Below are 14,747 nucleotides of genomic sequence, written 5' to 3'. Positions count from 1 at the left end.
TTAATTATTTGCAAAGATTTTCAACCCCTAGGTTTTACCAGTAGGCATGTGTGCATGTGAAATCTGTGAGGGCAATCATCTGGCCCCAAACAAGTACATCTGGTGCTACTTTACACTATATCAGTGGAGTAAATGTGGCACTGAAAGGGAGAGCTTGTCAGAGATACTTTGGGAACAAAGGGCCCCGCTGTGCAATTATGCTTCTCTTTAAATAGCTGTAGGGGGGCAACAGTCTACAAGAAATCTATCTGTTGCACAGACCTACAGTGGCCTATGTGAGATGATTTGGTGCTGATCTCCTTCGTAAAACAGTTTACTTTCTATCTAGAAGTGTCAGATGGAAATATAATTAAATAAAAGGAATTAGAGTACAGCAGACCTGTAAATTTGCTGTTGACATGTTCTTCTCTCCCTCGCTCTCATTCTGTGTGTGTTGGGCCGGGTTCTGTCGTATCGATTCCTTCCCATCGCGTAACCCCACCACAGTGCTGTCACACATGTTGAAAGCAGAGCTTGATAAAATAAGCTGTCAGATAGACAAGGTGCCAGATGGCTGGCTTGACTATATTCCAATACAGATCTATCAGAGTCCATTACACTACAGATCTTTTTGTTGTAAGCTTCTTTTCTTTTTGGCAGACTTACACAGTCATGCAAGCTAGTTTAGGCTGGCCACACCGTGGTGAACTATTGAGAGCCTTGAGGAGCAAATAAAGCGATTGTTTGAACGTATAAAAAGCTTGCTTGGCTCTCGCACAGTGGTATACTGCTAATCATTTCTCTTGAACCGTAATATTTCTTATTTTTCAGTAAAAAGCCTGAAGACATTTATGTAAAACAAGAAGCATTTGGTCGAGAAAGATGTTAAGATAGTAGGATTGACATTGCATAATTCTATCCAAATCTAGTTTGGTTTATACTTAAAGCAAGACAAAAAAAAATTTGCCAGAGGGGGAATAAAAATTAATTAAAGATACAGCCAACTTCGAAAATGTGGGACTGAGAATCGAATAAGCTTTTGAGATCATTCTCAAATCATGCTGTATAAGATAGTCGTAAGGTTTTTCATAAACTTGCAGAGTTTACGGGGGACCAACCAAATTCTAACACATTCTAAAATGAATATTTAGGAAACTTTAAAATTGGTAACCCAAATATTATATGAATTAATTAATTTAGAATACGATGGCATTTTAAAAAGTGACCTTTGGATCGCACTTAAAACAACCCACATTATCTTACAAATTATTTCCTCTCATGTGAATGTTGTTTTGAAGATGATTACATATTTTTACTGGAAATCAACACAAAAATATAAAAAAAGAAGATTTTTTTGCAGGTCTATGTAACTTCAATGCAGGAGTAGAGCACCTGACTTTTTGGGCCTTTCATCTGCAAATTTCTTTCTCCTTCAGACTGTGAAAGACCATAGGGATTAGTTTAATCCTGCACCTCAGCGCTTTATTTCTCATTCCTTAGACACTCTGTACACTAGAGTCTGTTTTGATTGTTGGGTGTGTGTGAGAGAGAGAAATAGAAAGACTGCAAGAGGGAAAGGTCTTCTGGGAGAGCTTGTCTGAGCTCCTGGGCTAATGAGGAAGTTGTGGTGCTCTATTTTGGGTTTCTTGGGGTTTTCCGTTCAGCTCTCTCTGTTTTATCCCACCTTTAATGCCATTATTGAGATTTAATCCAGTAGAGCACAGGAAGGATGCCACTACTCAGTCAAGAAAAACGAGGAGGAAGAGAGTTCTCTCCTCTATTTATCTCGGTTCTGCCATCATTAGTTGGCTCAGAGGAGGCATGACTAATGTATGCCACCAGGAAGATGTTGCCGGGCTAATTGAATGGCTAACGCAAGAGTGTTTGTGATAAAATAATAATGCCGCTTGGCTCGTTCAGGGAGAAAGAGCGAGTTGGTATTGAATGGTCGAGTGTGAGTTGTGTACCTGGAGGTGAGCAGGAGAAATAAAGGACAGTAATCGGAGACGTCCCTCCAGAGTGCACACTCATAAAGCTGAGTGGTTGGGAAGAGCACCATGTTTAAATATGCATGACGGCAGATGTTTCTGTTTTTCATTCTGAACATTGTTATTTCCTCTGTTCTACAATTCCTACACATTGAAAACAGGCAGCGGTAACATGCTCACACACCTCAACAACATGCAGACATAGAAACTTAGACATTTAACAGGGAATCGAAATCTAAACGTGTAAATAAACAGTTTTTGGTATCGTTATGATGTAAAATAAACAAGAAATATTTGAGATTTTGCACCATTCTAATCTAATCTAATCTAATCTAATTAATCAAAATGATGATGCTAACCATGAGCAATCTTCTGTAAAAGTAGATATTTTCAGATCTTTCTTTTTACAGTTTTAAACAGTTTTATGTTCTTCAGATAATTACACAATTCTTTGACGCATTTGCGCCAAACAGTAGGCAGTTATGTGGTATATCCTAGGGGTGCGAAAGATTGAGAACACAGCCCACAAATTTGGATGGGGCTGGAGTGGCCAGCTGCACAGAAACAAACACCAAATTCAGTGTTTGAACAATGATCCCTGCGCACAACAAGCAATGAACAAACACAGATGCATTGGTGCATTTCAAAACTCGGACAATCTTTGAATGGAAATGATAATAAATTACAAACAGCCCTGAAACAATAGTGACTGTTATTATGGTATATTTAATGTATATACAGTAACCTACCTCAGTTCAAAATGAATATGCATTGCACACCCATTCACAAACTTAGGCCGGATCTACAGAGGAGAAGATTCACAGCTTCACTGAGAGAATTTTTGTGTTTTGGGTGTAAAGCTCGATGAGATTTTATCGATGCACCTCGATGAGATTTGATGCTTGGCAAAGCTTTAAATGCAGTAAACTGTCAAATCACTTACCTTGCATAACGTTATTCTCGATGGCTCACACTTTGCGTAGTAAATAGGCTGATTGGCGTAAGCTCCTGGCAAAATGGTTAGAAAGTAAGTGAATAAACTTTTAACACATTTTGTAGTAAAAGAAAGATTTCTTTTAAGGTTTATTGCAGTCATGTTGCAGAAATGCTGATATTTATGAAAATCAGCTAGACTTTGTGAGGTAACAGTAACACACTGAAAGTATAATGTTTAAGTACACCGAACACAGAGCTTAATCAAAATGACAATTTAAAAATGTGAATTATTCCATTGGTCTGAATAAAATTGTACTTTTAATGAACTTGTAAATTCACATACTGACATGCAGGCCCAACACCTGCAGACTTCTGCTCTGATTTGGAATGAAAATCATTGGAATGTTAATTGCATTGTAAAATCTGACAGTGCTAAGCTATTATTGGTAACTGTTAGCATGGTAACATATCTACCAAACACCCATTTGAAAGGCTAGGGATGTGTAGAAGTTTGAGAACGATGGACATGCCAGTTTTGCAGAGCTTTCTGTGACGTTCTGTGGGCACAAATTCAATTTGGGACTGATAATATCAGGTAGGTCAGGTTTGGATTTGGACAAGATTTGTTTCATAATAAAAACAGAGGTTTTCTAAAGCAGAAGTGAGTGAAACCAGATGAATAAAAGGAGAAATACCTTCCAGTTGAAAAACTCTTTAAGGTCAGCCTCTCAGGCAATGTTTTCTCTCCAGTTTTACCATGTGGTAAAAAGGTTGCTCTGCTTTGGAATGTGTGGAATTCATGTGGGCTTCTTCATTTGTTAAATTAGCACATATAATATAATTTTCTGCATTCTGGGAAACAAGTTATGCAATTGAAACGTTTCAGATATTAATGAATGTGCATATTTTTTTCAGCGCAACCCGTTGCCTTAAAATGATTAAGTAAATAATAATTTTTAAAAAATAAGTTAAGTGAATGTTTCTTCAATTTTTTTAAGTTAAGTCAACTTATCACTTTTTACAGTGTGCGCTCTGCCATCCGGACTCACAATGCGACGTGATTCTCCAGATAAAATCTTGAGCGAATGTGATTTGTCTGGCTACACGAGACAGACAGGAAACTCTGTTCATTCGATCGGTACTTATGGGCAGCTGTCACATGCAGCCATATGGTGGTGAAACCGAGCTCGACTCCCAGGGGCTTTGGGTCGATCCTCCACAGGTGTGCAAGAAGGTGCGAAGTTCAGTCCTTATTAACCTTGTGCACACCAACACAGTAATCCAAAGGTACCTCCAAAAAAGTCACAGACAGAGCTGCGTCCTTCATTTAACATGGGTTCTGTTCCTGCTTGTCTATTTTGGAAAATGAAAGCCAAAGAGCTCAATGGTAGATTAATGATGAGAGTATAAATACTACACTAATGGCCGGGCTATTCTTACTGGACCATCTGTTACGAGAGACAGGGTAGTGCTCACTTACATGCATTTGTTACCAACATGGCTAGAATCAACAATCATCAGTGACTGACCCACAGCTCAAAAGTCACTTCTGAAATAACGAGATGTTACTGTACGTGAAAATCTGTTTAGTACAGATTTCTAATCATTTGTGGACAATATTCTTTGATGATCATTGGGTATTGGCTCACATAAAAGCCTGTGGATTCACCTAAACGGAAACATGGTTAGTGTAATATTAGCAACATAATATTAGCTGTTTGATAGAGTAGTCAAGCCAATAGGTAATGACAAAGACTATAGAAATACAAAGACAGTTCACTCCTATACTCATGAATGGGAGAAACTGCAACGCGCAATATGGTGGGATAGTCCCGCCTTCTAAATGAAAGAGCCAATTGTTGATTGATAAAGCAATTGCATCACTGCAGTGGCCGTTAGAAGCTTCAGTCCCCATAGAAACCTGAGGCTGGCCCAGCCGATGCGCATGTGCAGTCATAAGCGCGTTGGAACTACGCATTCGCATTGGCTGGTCTAGCCTTAAAAATACGCTTTTTAAACGCTATTTGAGCATAAGAAACAACATTCATGAAACAGTTCATTTCAGATTTTGTTGCTGACTTGAAATATGTAATTTAATCGTGAGTTCAAGCAGTTTTTGAGATTTCAAGATTCCCCCATTCATTTAGATAGGACTTGGTCTTGTTTGAGCTGCCCGGAGGCATTGCAAATATGGCTGCCATGTGAACAGACTTTCCCTGAAAGAGACTTTGGTAATGATGTCAATTATGTGTCAGATGTTGTAGAGAGTGATACATAAAATGCATTATGATGTTCTGAAACATCGTCTCGCATTGTCTCGTAGAATCAGTTTCTAGTTCAAACATATACAGCTGAATTAATCTAATATTGCCACTGTGTGGCAATTTAGTAAACGTCGAGTTGAGTCGAGAATTATCGAAAAAGATTGGAGAAGTCCAGCATACGTCACAAAAGAGAAGTCTGTTCTTTCACTGGATGATCGAGGTATGACATTTTAACTTAAAATTATGGCGTCAAATTTATTTAAAAAAAAAACATATTCATAGGAGAATTGTTCAAAACATTGTTAATAATGAAGCAACTAGAAAGTGGCAATGCCGCTACACATATACTTTTTCAGACACACACACACACATATATATATATATATATATATAGCAGGCTAATGGGCTAGTGGTACTCTTAAGTACGTTGAACAGTTAGCTTGTAAAACATAAGCTACTGTTAAGAAAACACAAAGAATGAGAAATGTTTAATTTTTAGCTTCAGTTATATTGTATGTAACATAATATAAAAGTTATTAATTAACTATAATAAAATAGTTCAGACAACTCCCTAAAGCAGTTTGGTTGGATTTCTAATCAGGCACTGAATAGAGTAACCAATAAAGGTTCTTTCAGCCAATGGAATTGCTTTGAGGCCCTATGGAATCTGATTCATTGAGCAGATCCCAATCCTTGATTAGCATGCAAATTTGAGAAATAATAAAAACATTTTATTAAGAATTTTCTGGTTTTCAGCTGTAGTTACCCAGCAGTTTCCTTCTGAAGTTCTCTGAAAAGAAAATATACATGGGATATTACATTTATTTCCATAATAAAAAAAATAAATAAAATAAATATTAAAAAAATAAATCTTTTTTTAATGCTTTCTTTACCCTCCATTTATGAAATATTGCACATCACACAGTGTAATATAATGTCTCTGTTCATACAACAGCGGTCTGCTAGCAGTAACTCACATTAGTGTGAGCTTTAGGTAATACTACTGCAGATGCTCAGTAGCTTTTGCACCCTGCGGGTTAACGATACTCCATTCATTTGCATATTCATTTATTCATTTAGCAGATGTTTTAGTTCAAAGAAACTTTGCCCCGAGTTCATTAGCACAACATATGCAAGCACAGATTTCTTGTGATGTGTTGTTTGTCAGCAAATGTTCGGTTATCTCTGGTGTCATCTTTGGTATACTTTCAGGTCTGTTGTTGTCACTATTTCCTATGCCACTTCCTGTGTGATGTTCAATGTTGGTCAACCTATAAAAAATGTTACGTGCTAAGCTACCAACACTATTTTTTTCTTTGAAGAAAACTGAGTTAAGCTAAGAAGAAAGCTTTGCAGAAAGTTGCTAGTTAGGTTGAACTGTAGCACCACGGCAAAATACTAATATTTTAGCTATGGGCTTGAAGGCTGAATTAAGACAAAAAAACAACCAGGCTAGTTTAAACTGAAAGTTAATTCTTTTTAATGAGTCAATCAAAATGACTCACAAATGAGTCACACACAAACTCTAAAAGGTCTCACTTACACACTGAAATAGTCAGAGTGGTTACCAAATTAACATCTGACTCACTTGCTGAACCACAAGCCATTACTTTCAGTCATATTCGATTCGAAATAAGAGATGCAACGTACCCTAATGGACAAAGATGTTCTTCTGCTTGTGAACATTGACCTACAAACAGAATATTGACGGCTAAAGCTTGTTTCTTTTTCTATTCAGTGCTGTGTAATTTCTTTAAATATATTCTTCATGAAGGCTTTTATCAGCAGATGTTTGATTAATCATTCTATCATGTAACCAATTTTTAATTAGCCGTGTTTACAAACTCTCTCTCTCTCTCTCTCTCTCTCTCTCTCTCTCTCTCTATATATATATATATATACTTCTTTATAAAACTTAATAAAAAGCTAAAACATTAATAAAAATTAAGCTTGTTTTGATCCTGCTAACAGTGTGATTTGCATTACGTAATACACAGCACAACACAAATAAGTTTCAAATATTTTGTATGTTTTAAGCTTTTCTCATATTTACTGAATTCTGCAAATGAGAAAACCATGCTATGCTCAAAACAACAACAAAAATACTATTAAAATGAAATGTTTATCTTACTGATTATGCGGGATTATTCAAGTTATTTTAAAATTAAGGAAAACCTTGTAAAAGATGCATAATATATCATTTATGTATATGTGAGCATGGGTATACCACACACACACACATTTCCATGTTTTATGGGGACATAATGGGACGTAATGATTTTTATACTGTATGTTCTATCCCCTTTACCCTAAGCCTACCCCTCACACAAAACTTTCTGCATTTTTAGATTTTCAAAAAACAGCATATACTGAATGATTTACTTGTTTCCTCATGGGGACCAAAAATATTCCCACAAGGTCAAAATTTGCTGGTACTATACTTGTGGGGATCCATATATAGAGAATACCAGGTACACACACACATCTCAAAACTACTACTAAGAATCATTATGGAATAATTAAGCAACCGGAATCATGAAACATTACGTTTCCAATATATTTCTCTATAGTAAATTTAGTGATTGTACTCAAAATACAAAATCTGAGAGCTGATTTTTCAAGAGAACCACTGAATCCACTGAATGTGATGAATGGAAATGGAAGTGACCCCCGCGCTGGAGTGACACAACTCCTACTCTGAAATTCTCTATTGTGTTTGCGTTTGCAGTGTCATATGGTGTGTGTGTGTGTGTGTAGTCTTCTTCTTCCACTCAGCCTGCTTGTCTCTGGTTCATTATCATTCCTCACAGACTTACTTATCCTGAGACTTTGGCTGCTTGTCTTGTTTCAGCACCGCTGTATCACTCTGTGCCACCTCCCTCCCCATCTCTCCCTCTCTCTCTCTCACACACACACACACACACACACACACACACTCGCATACCCACTCGTTTGTCTCGGCTAAGTAGTCTGCACCATCGCTGAGGATGATGGGCTGCACAGCCAGACACAACTGATCCGGCAATATTTAAATTTTATGCATGTCTCATCTCAGCGAGAGGAATCATACCGCCCATCTGTGCTCTGCACTCACTCTCTTCCTTGTGCATCTTATTTTCTCTCTTTCCTCTTCTCATTAATTTGGGCACAGGTCAGTTTGTCTACATGAGTTTTGTGTATTTATCAGCATCAGCATCTTTTGTTTTTCCGGATCTCAAAATCATTCCAATAATTCTGCATAACCAGCCAGACAAATGTATTCATAGTTATTTACTGTTTTTTGGAAGGTTTTGAGCACAGCATGATTTTCTCAGTAAATATGAGAAAAAATTTAAATATACAAAGAAATGTTAACTCATTTGTGTTGTGTATCAGACTTACAACATGTTATACAAATCACACAATGTTAGCAGGATCAAAACAAGCTACAAATATGGAAATTATATATTTATTTATATTTTCAGAATTCATACTTTATTCATACAATACCAAAAGTTCAAAGAAAAAAAAGTCTCTTATGTTCACCAAGGCTGCATTTGTTGTGTCAGTATGTATCGCAGCTTCGTTGTATTTAAGGACTATTTAAATAGTGTTGAAATGTATTTTATGCGAAGAAGTTTCAACTTCTGAGTGCTTTTTTCAACCCACTTTAGTAGTGATCAAGTAAAAGTATGTAATTTGTAACAAATTACAGAGAAGCTTTAGGGGCCCCTTGTGAGTTTCTGTCAAAATAATAAAAGTTTGATGGTTTAACATTAGAAAATGATGAAGACAGTCATATACATTAATAATAATGTAATTTCACAGATATAAACTAAAATTATTATTATATACATCTTCTTAAATACTCAATATTTTGATTTAGTAATAACAATACAATAATAATAATATAAATGTTTATTTATTATTTCATGACAATACTTTTGTTTTGTTTTTTTCACGTCAGTCTTATTTAAAATATGCTGTACTATGTAAAAACATGTATTAATAAAAATGTATTCCTTTAGAATATACTACTTTTTAATTCATATAAATGATATTACCTGAAATATACGTTTTAAAAAAATGAAGTTTAAGGATTTCAAGTAAACGATCAATACACTTAAGTGCACTTTTTTCACAACGGTCAGTGGGGTTCCATGTTGTAACGTTATACAGTGTGACGTGGATGCTCGGCCCATCCTGTTCTTTGACTTGCAGATGGTGAAGCTTATGAAATATTCATCCTGGATCATCCTGTAAGTCTTTGTGTTTACTGAAGAAGCCTTTGAGTTCAGTTTTGGCTTAAAGCATTGTACGTAATATACAGATATGGATGTGTATTTGTGAGAGTTGTCACACAATTAAGGGTTTTGGAACTTGTCTCATTCCTAATCATGCTAATGGTATATCCGTCTGGGTCTTACTTTTATTTGTAGGTGTGAGAGATTTTCCTTGGAAAATCAGCAATATTGTAAACAGGTTATTTGTTGTATGTCTGCATTAACTTTCCATTTATGTTGACAGACATGGAAAAAACCTCAGTCCATTAAGAGACATCCTGCCCACATTCTATACAGAGGGCTGTAAGCTTCATACCCTGTTATGACCTCAAACCAGTGACACGCTCTATTTTATCAAAGCAGCTTTTATAACAGAGTATCTGTTGTTTGCAACTGCAGTCATGATATGCTTTAGCTTGAATATCCTCTATCCAGCTTTCAACCAAAAGTCCTTTTGTCCCGAGGAAGTAATTCTGTGAGGTTGTTTCACACCAATGATGTGTTTATTCAGTTTTAATGAACTACAGTGCTTCATCTGACCGCTGGTGCACTTAGGGAAAAGACTGGAGATGTTGAACTGATATGAACCAATTATAAAACATTCAGTTCCATTTTTGAGACATTACACGCAAACTTGGCCGCTAAACAAGATCCTGTGATCCGATTTCACTGGTATGGTCAAATTATAACCAAGCCTAAATTTGTCTGGAAAATTAGTTTTTAAAAAGAACAAATTAAACATGTGAAATGCTAATTAATAAAATGAATGATGATACTTGTTTTACAGTACACAATTAACATTTAAAATGTATACCCTATACAGGTTACATAATGTTATTATCATATTTTCTTATTTGTACCAAATTAACACATTACACATACACATTATACACCTATACACAAACACGTAAATGTAACAAATATTACTAATATATATATATATATATATATATATATATATATATATATATATATATATATATATATATATGTGTGTGTGTGTGTGTGTGTGTATTAGTAATATGTGTTAAATATATTAAAAAAGTGTTTTGAAAAAACATTTAATTTTGAAAAAGTATTTCATGCTTACCAAGGCTGCCTTTATTTTTTAAAAATACAATAATATATATATATATATATATATATATATATATATATATATATATATATATATATATATATATTAGGTGGCACTGTACACAGAAGTCACGGTTCGGTATGTACCTTGGTTCAGGGGTCACGGTTCGTCGATTTCAGTAAAGTTACAACAGGGGAAAAAAACAAATCTACTATGCTCGGTTTCTTTTCATTTATTTTGAACATACAGTAGTGCAAATTAAAAAAAATTCCATCTAGATGTGAAAATACTAAATATTATTACGTTATATATATATATATATATATATATATATATATATATATATATATATATATGTTTTGTTTTCATTGTGAGTGTACACAAATAAAAGCAGACCTTTATGCAGTGATTATTAATAAGACAATAAGTGTTTAAAGTTGATTCTGCTGGTATAAGGAAACAATTGAAGTGATCGCGCATGCGCACACACACAAAACACATCAGTTCCAGCATTGCTAACTTTACAGCACAGTTGGTACTTTATCAGAATAAAATACAGTGAACCAAACATCAGCACGCGTGCCTCTGTGTCACCGTTGGAACACGACTGAAGTGCCTATCATTTACATAATAAATAATAGTTTAGCATTCAGATACCTTACATTGCAAATATGGAAATATTATGGAATATTTGGATTTGTGACGAATGAGAGGTAGGATACACGAGCACAAAGCTCCATTTCGCAAACAGTTGAGTGCTTAAGCCTCATGCACCGAACCGAGACGCCCGTACTGTGACGGTTCGGTACGAATACATGTACCGTGCCACCGCTATATATATATATATATATATATATATATATATATATATTAATTCATGAATTGTTTTCTATTTTAATATATTTATCAAATGTTATTTATTCCTGTGATGACAAATTTTCGGCAGCCATTAGTCCAGTCTTCAGTGTGACATGATCCTTTAGAAATCATTATTATCGTAGTTTTATATATATATATTAGGGGTGGCATGGTACATGTATTCGTACCGAACGTCACAGTACGGGCGTCTCGGTTCAGTGCATGAGGCCTTACGACGGACGAATACAGGCAATTCACCTCCAATCCAGAAGGGGGCGCCCGCAGTAATGCAAACACTGCTTGATAACCGTCAGCAGAAGAACAGCGAATGTCATGAGTTGCACACTTGAAAAGTGACCGTGACCATGTGCGGATTCTGAACGCGTCTCTCACATAGACTGACAAGGGAGTATACTTTAAAGGCTTGCGCACTCAACTGTTTGGGAAATGGGGCTTTGTGCTCTTGTATCCTACCTCTCTCATTTGTCACAAATCAAATATTCCATAATATTTCCATATTTGCGATGTAACGTATCTGAATGCTATTATTTATTATGTAAATGATAGGCTTTGTACTTCAGTCGCGTTCCAGCGGCGACACAGAGGCAGGTGCGCTGATGTTTGGCTCACTGTATTTTATTTTGATAAAGTACCAACTGCGCTGTCAAGTTAGCAATGCTGGAACTGATGTGTGTGTGTGTGCGCATGCGCGATCACTTCAACTGTTTCCTTATACCAGCAGAATCAACTGTAAACACTTATTGTCTTATTAATAATGACTGTATAAAGGTCTGCTTTTATTTGTGTACACTCACAATGAAAACAAAACAGATTTTATATATATAACAATCAATAATATTTAGTATTTTCACATCTAGATGGAAAAAATTGTGATTTGCACTACTGTCCGTTCAAAATAAATGAAAAGAAACTGAGCATAGTAGACCCCCCCCCCCGTTGTACCGAAATCGTATCGAACCGTAACCCCCGAACCGAGGTACGTACCGAACTGTGACATCTGTCTACCGTGCTACCCCTAATATATATAAATTCTTTGATGAATAGAAATTCAAAAGAAGACCATTTATTTGAGATAGAAACAATTATAACCATCATTTTCATCATTATTTTGATATTAATTAAACAAAAAATCTTCTTGACCTCAGAACTACTTTTAGTATGTAGCATGTTTTGTGCGATATCTGTTTTTAATCTATTACCTATACTATAACCTGTATTTGTGTTTGTTTCATGACAGGGTTTGAGGAGCAGGACACTGATCTTTTTCTGTGCGACACCAACACGTGCAAGTTTGACGGCGAGTGTCTGAGAATCGGGGACACAGTGACGTGCATCTGTGATTTTAAGGTAGGAATCAGTGCTCCACACACATTCGCAAGCTTTATTAGCACCACATGTTGAATGTGTGACCTTGTTAAAGGCATTACTACACGCGGAGTAAACAAACTGTCACAAATTAAAATACACCTCCACATGCCTTCTCACAGAAAACACACACACATTCTCTCGCTCGGTCAGAGTGCTCCGCTTCGCTCAGACATCGTGCATCTGTGTCTTGTTGCAGGCCAAGCTGCATCACTCAGGTAAATAGCATTATCTGTCTGCTCGCGCAGCACGTGGGGGGGAATTTCCTTTGATGCATCTGCTCGATCGCCCAGCCTCGCTCGGCACAAAGATGCCTTGTGCACTTAAGAAGGGTCACGCTGCTTTCATTTCTGCCCTTAATACAATTGAGCGGCACTAACGCTAGTCTGGGGCCATGTGAGTGCCTCTAGCTGTGGTGGGGAGGGTTATCAGTTAAGTATCATGCGCAGCGAGAGATGGTACCCGGGCGTGTGTGGGGATGCCCTACTGCTGCGGTTGGACGCTGCTGCCCAGAGCGTTGTCCTGCCTCCAGACTCCCAAACAGAGAGTGGAATGGGAGAAGTGTGTGTAAGAGAGAGATGAATGGATGTGATTCGCACAAGTTCACTTACTGACACGCTATTGATCCAGCCCTCATACTCTGAGAGAGAGAGAGAGAGAGCGAAGGACAGAAATGCTAGGCGGTCAGTCTCTTTCTGTACCGCTAGCAACACAAAATGGAATCGCAATCTGTTTGTTTGAGTGACCCGACTGGGCAAAGCATAAAAAACACTTGCACATTTATCTAGTATGGGTTTGGGAGCGGGACAGTGGAAGGTGATGGGGAGGGTTTAAAACTGTTTTTTAATGTGACATGGCACCTTATGAATAGAACACTCATGGCGTGAGATGCTTAAAAATCTATCTGATACGTGTAAGTTTAGATCAACAATTAATAAGCAATCACAGACAAAAAAACAGTTACATATCTTCTGTGAACACTCAGCTCTTAAACCAAGGCTGCATTTATTTGTTCAAAAATATTTTAAAATGCAATTTATTTCAGTGATGCAAAACTACATTTTCAGCAGCCATCACTCTGCACAGTTTTCAATGTCACATGATCCATCAGAAATCATTTTAATATGCTGAACCATTTCTTATTATTATAAATGCTGAAAATAGTGTACTGCTTAAATCTTGTGGAAACCATAGCAGCATTACAAGTAACCATACAGCATTTATTTGAAATACAAAAATGTCTTTAAAGTAATGTTTGGTTCATTTAATGCATCCTTGCTGAATAAAAGTATTGATTTCTTTCAAAGGAAAGTCACCAACTTTTGAACGCTAGTGTATATGTGAATTTGACATACCTACCTATGTCCTGTGTATAATGGCTGTCAGTGTATTTCTATCTGCCTAAAAGTCAAGCAAAATGCTTTTTCTCTCTTTAATTTATCCTTGTACTCCAGCCATCTGTCTTGCAGTGTGTGATCAAATGGCTATGTGCAAGTGCCAAAGCACTATATAATATCTGTTCTGGCATGGCTTTGAGTCTGTCATGTTCCAATTTAGAAATGAAACACACTGGAAAACATACACTGACACACTTTAAATTACACATCTGTGCATGTAACTGTCATAGAATAATGGATCTGAGACAGGAACCAGTACAAGAATAGAATTCATGCACAAAAGCTCAAATCAGTAATGGCAGGAATGGAAATTTACTAGTTCAACAGAACATTGAATGATGTCCAATTTCCTGTTAAATGCATTGTTTTTGAAGAACACGTGTTTTTCTTTTCTGAAATAGGATATTTTGAAATAAAAATGTACTAGAAAACTTTGAAAATAAGCTGCAAAAATATCTCATTTAACATTTCCACAACTTCAACATCATGGTTCTTGGTTCCTAATTTCTGATCCTGGAGAGACACTTTTCCTGCAAAGTTAGTTCCAGCTCTAATTATTGTTAAAAGTATAAGCTAATCAAGATCTTTGGGTTTGCTTA

At 36.4% G+C, this 14,747-nt stretch overlaps 1 protein-coding gene across 4 annotated transcripts in view; it reads left to right on the top strand.

The window, feature by feature from the left end:
• The window catches only part of tmeff2b (transmembrane protein with EGF-like and two follistatin-like domains 2b), a 59,415-nt gene that overhangs the window by 1,604 nt on the left and 43,064 nt on the right, over positions 1-14,747 (top strand). For 3 of the 4 annotated variants that reach the window (XM_058779162.1, XM_058779161.1, XM_058779163.1), the window contains exon 2: positions 12,624-12,733. In XM_058779162.1, the coding sequence (XP_058635145.1) occupies positions 12,624-12,733 (110 nt within the window). Of the gene's footprint in view, positions 1-11,674; positions 11,975-12,623; positions 12,734-14,747 lie in introns of those variants that run through there. The other variant, XM_058779164.1, reaches the window with a different exon arrangement.

This window comes from Onychostoma macrolepis, chromosome 06, assembly GCF_012432095.1.
Source record: "Onychostoma macrolepis isolate SWU-2019 chromosome 06, ASM1243209v1, whole genome shotgun sequence".
Lineage (NCBI taxonomy): Eukaryota > Metazoa > Chordata > Actinopteri > Cypriniformes > Cyprinidae > Onychostoma > Onychostoma macrolepis.
Note: the sequence above shows the minus strand (reverse complement) of the source record. Positions and strands in the feature narration are given on the sequence as shown.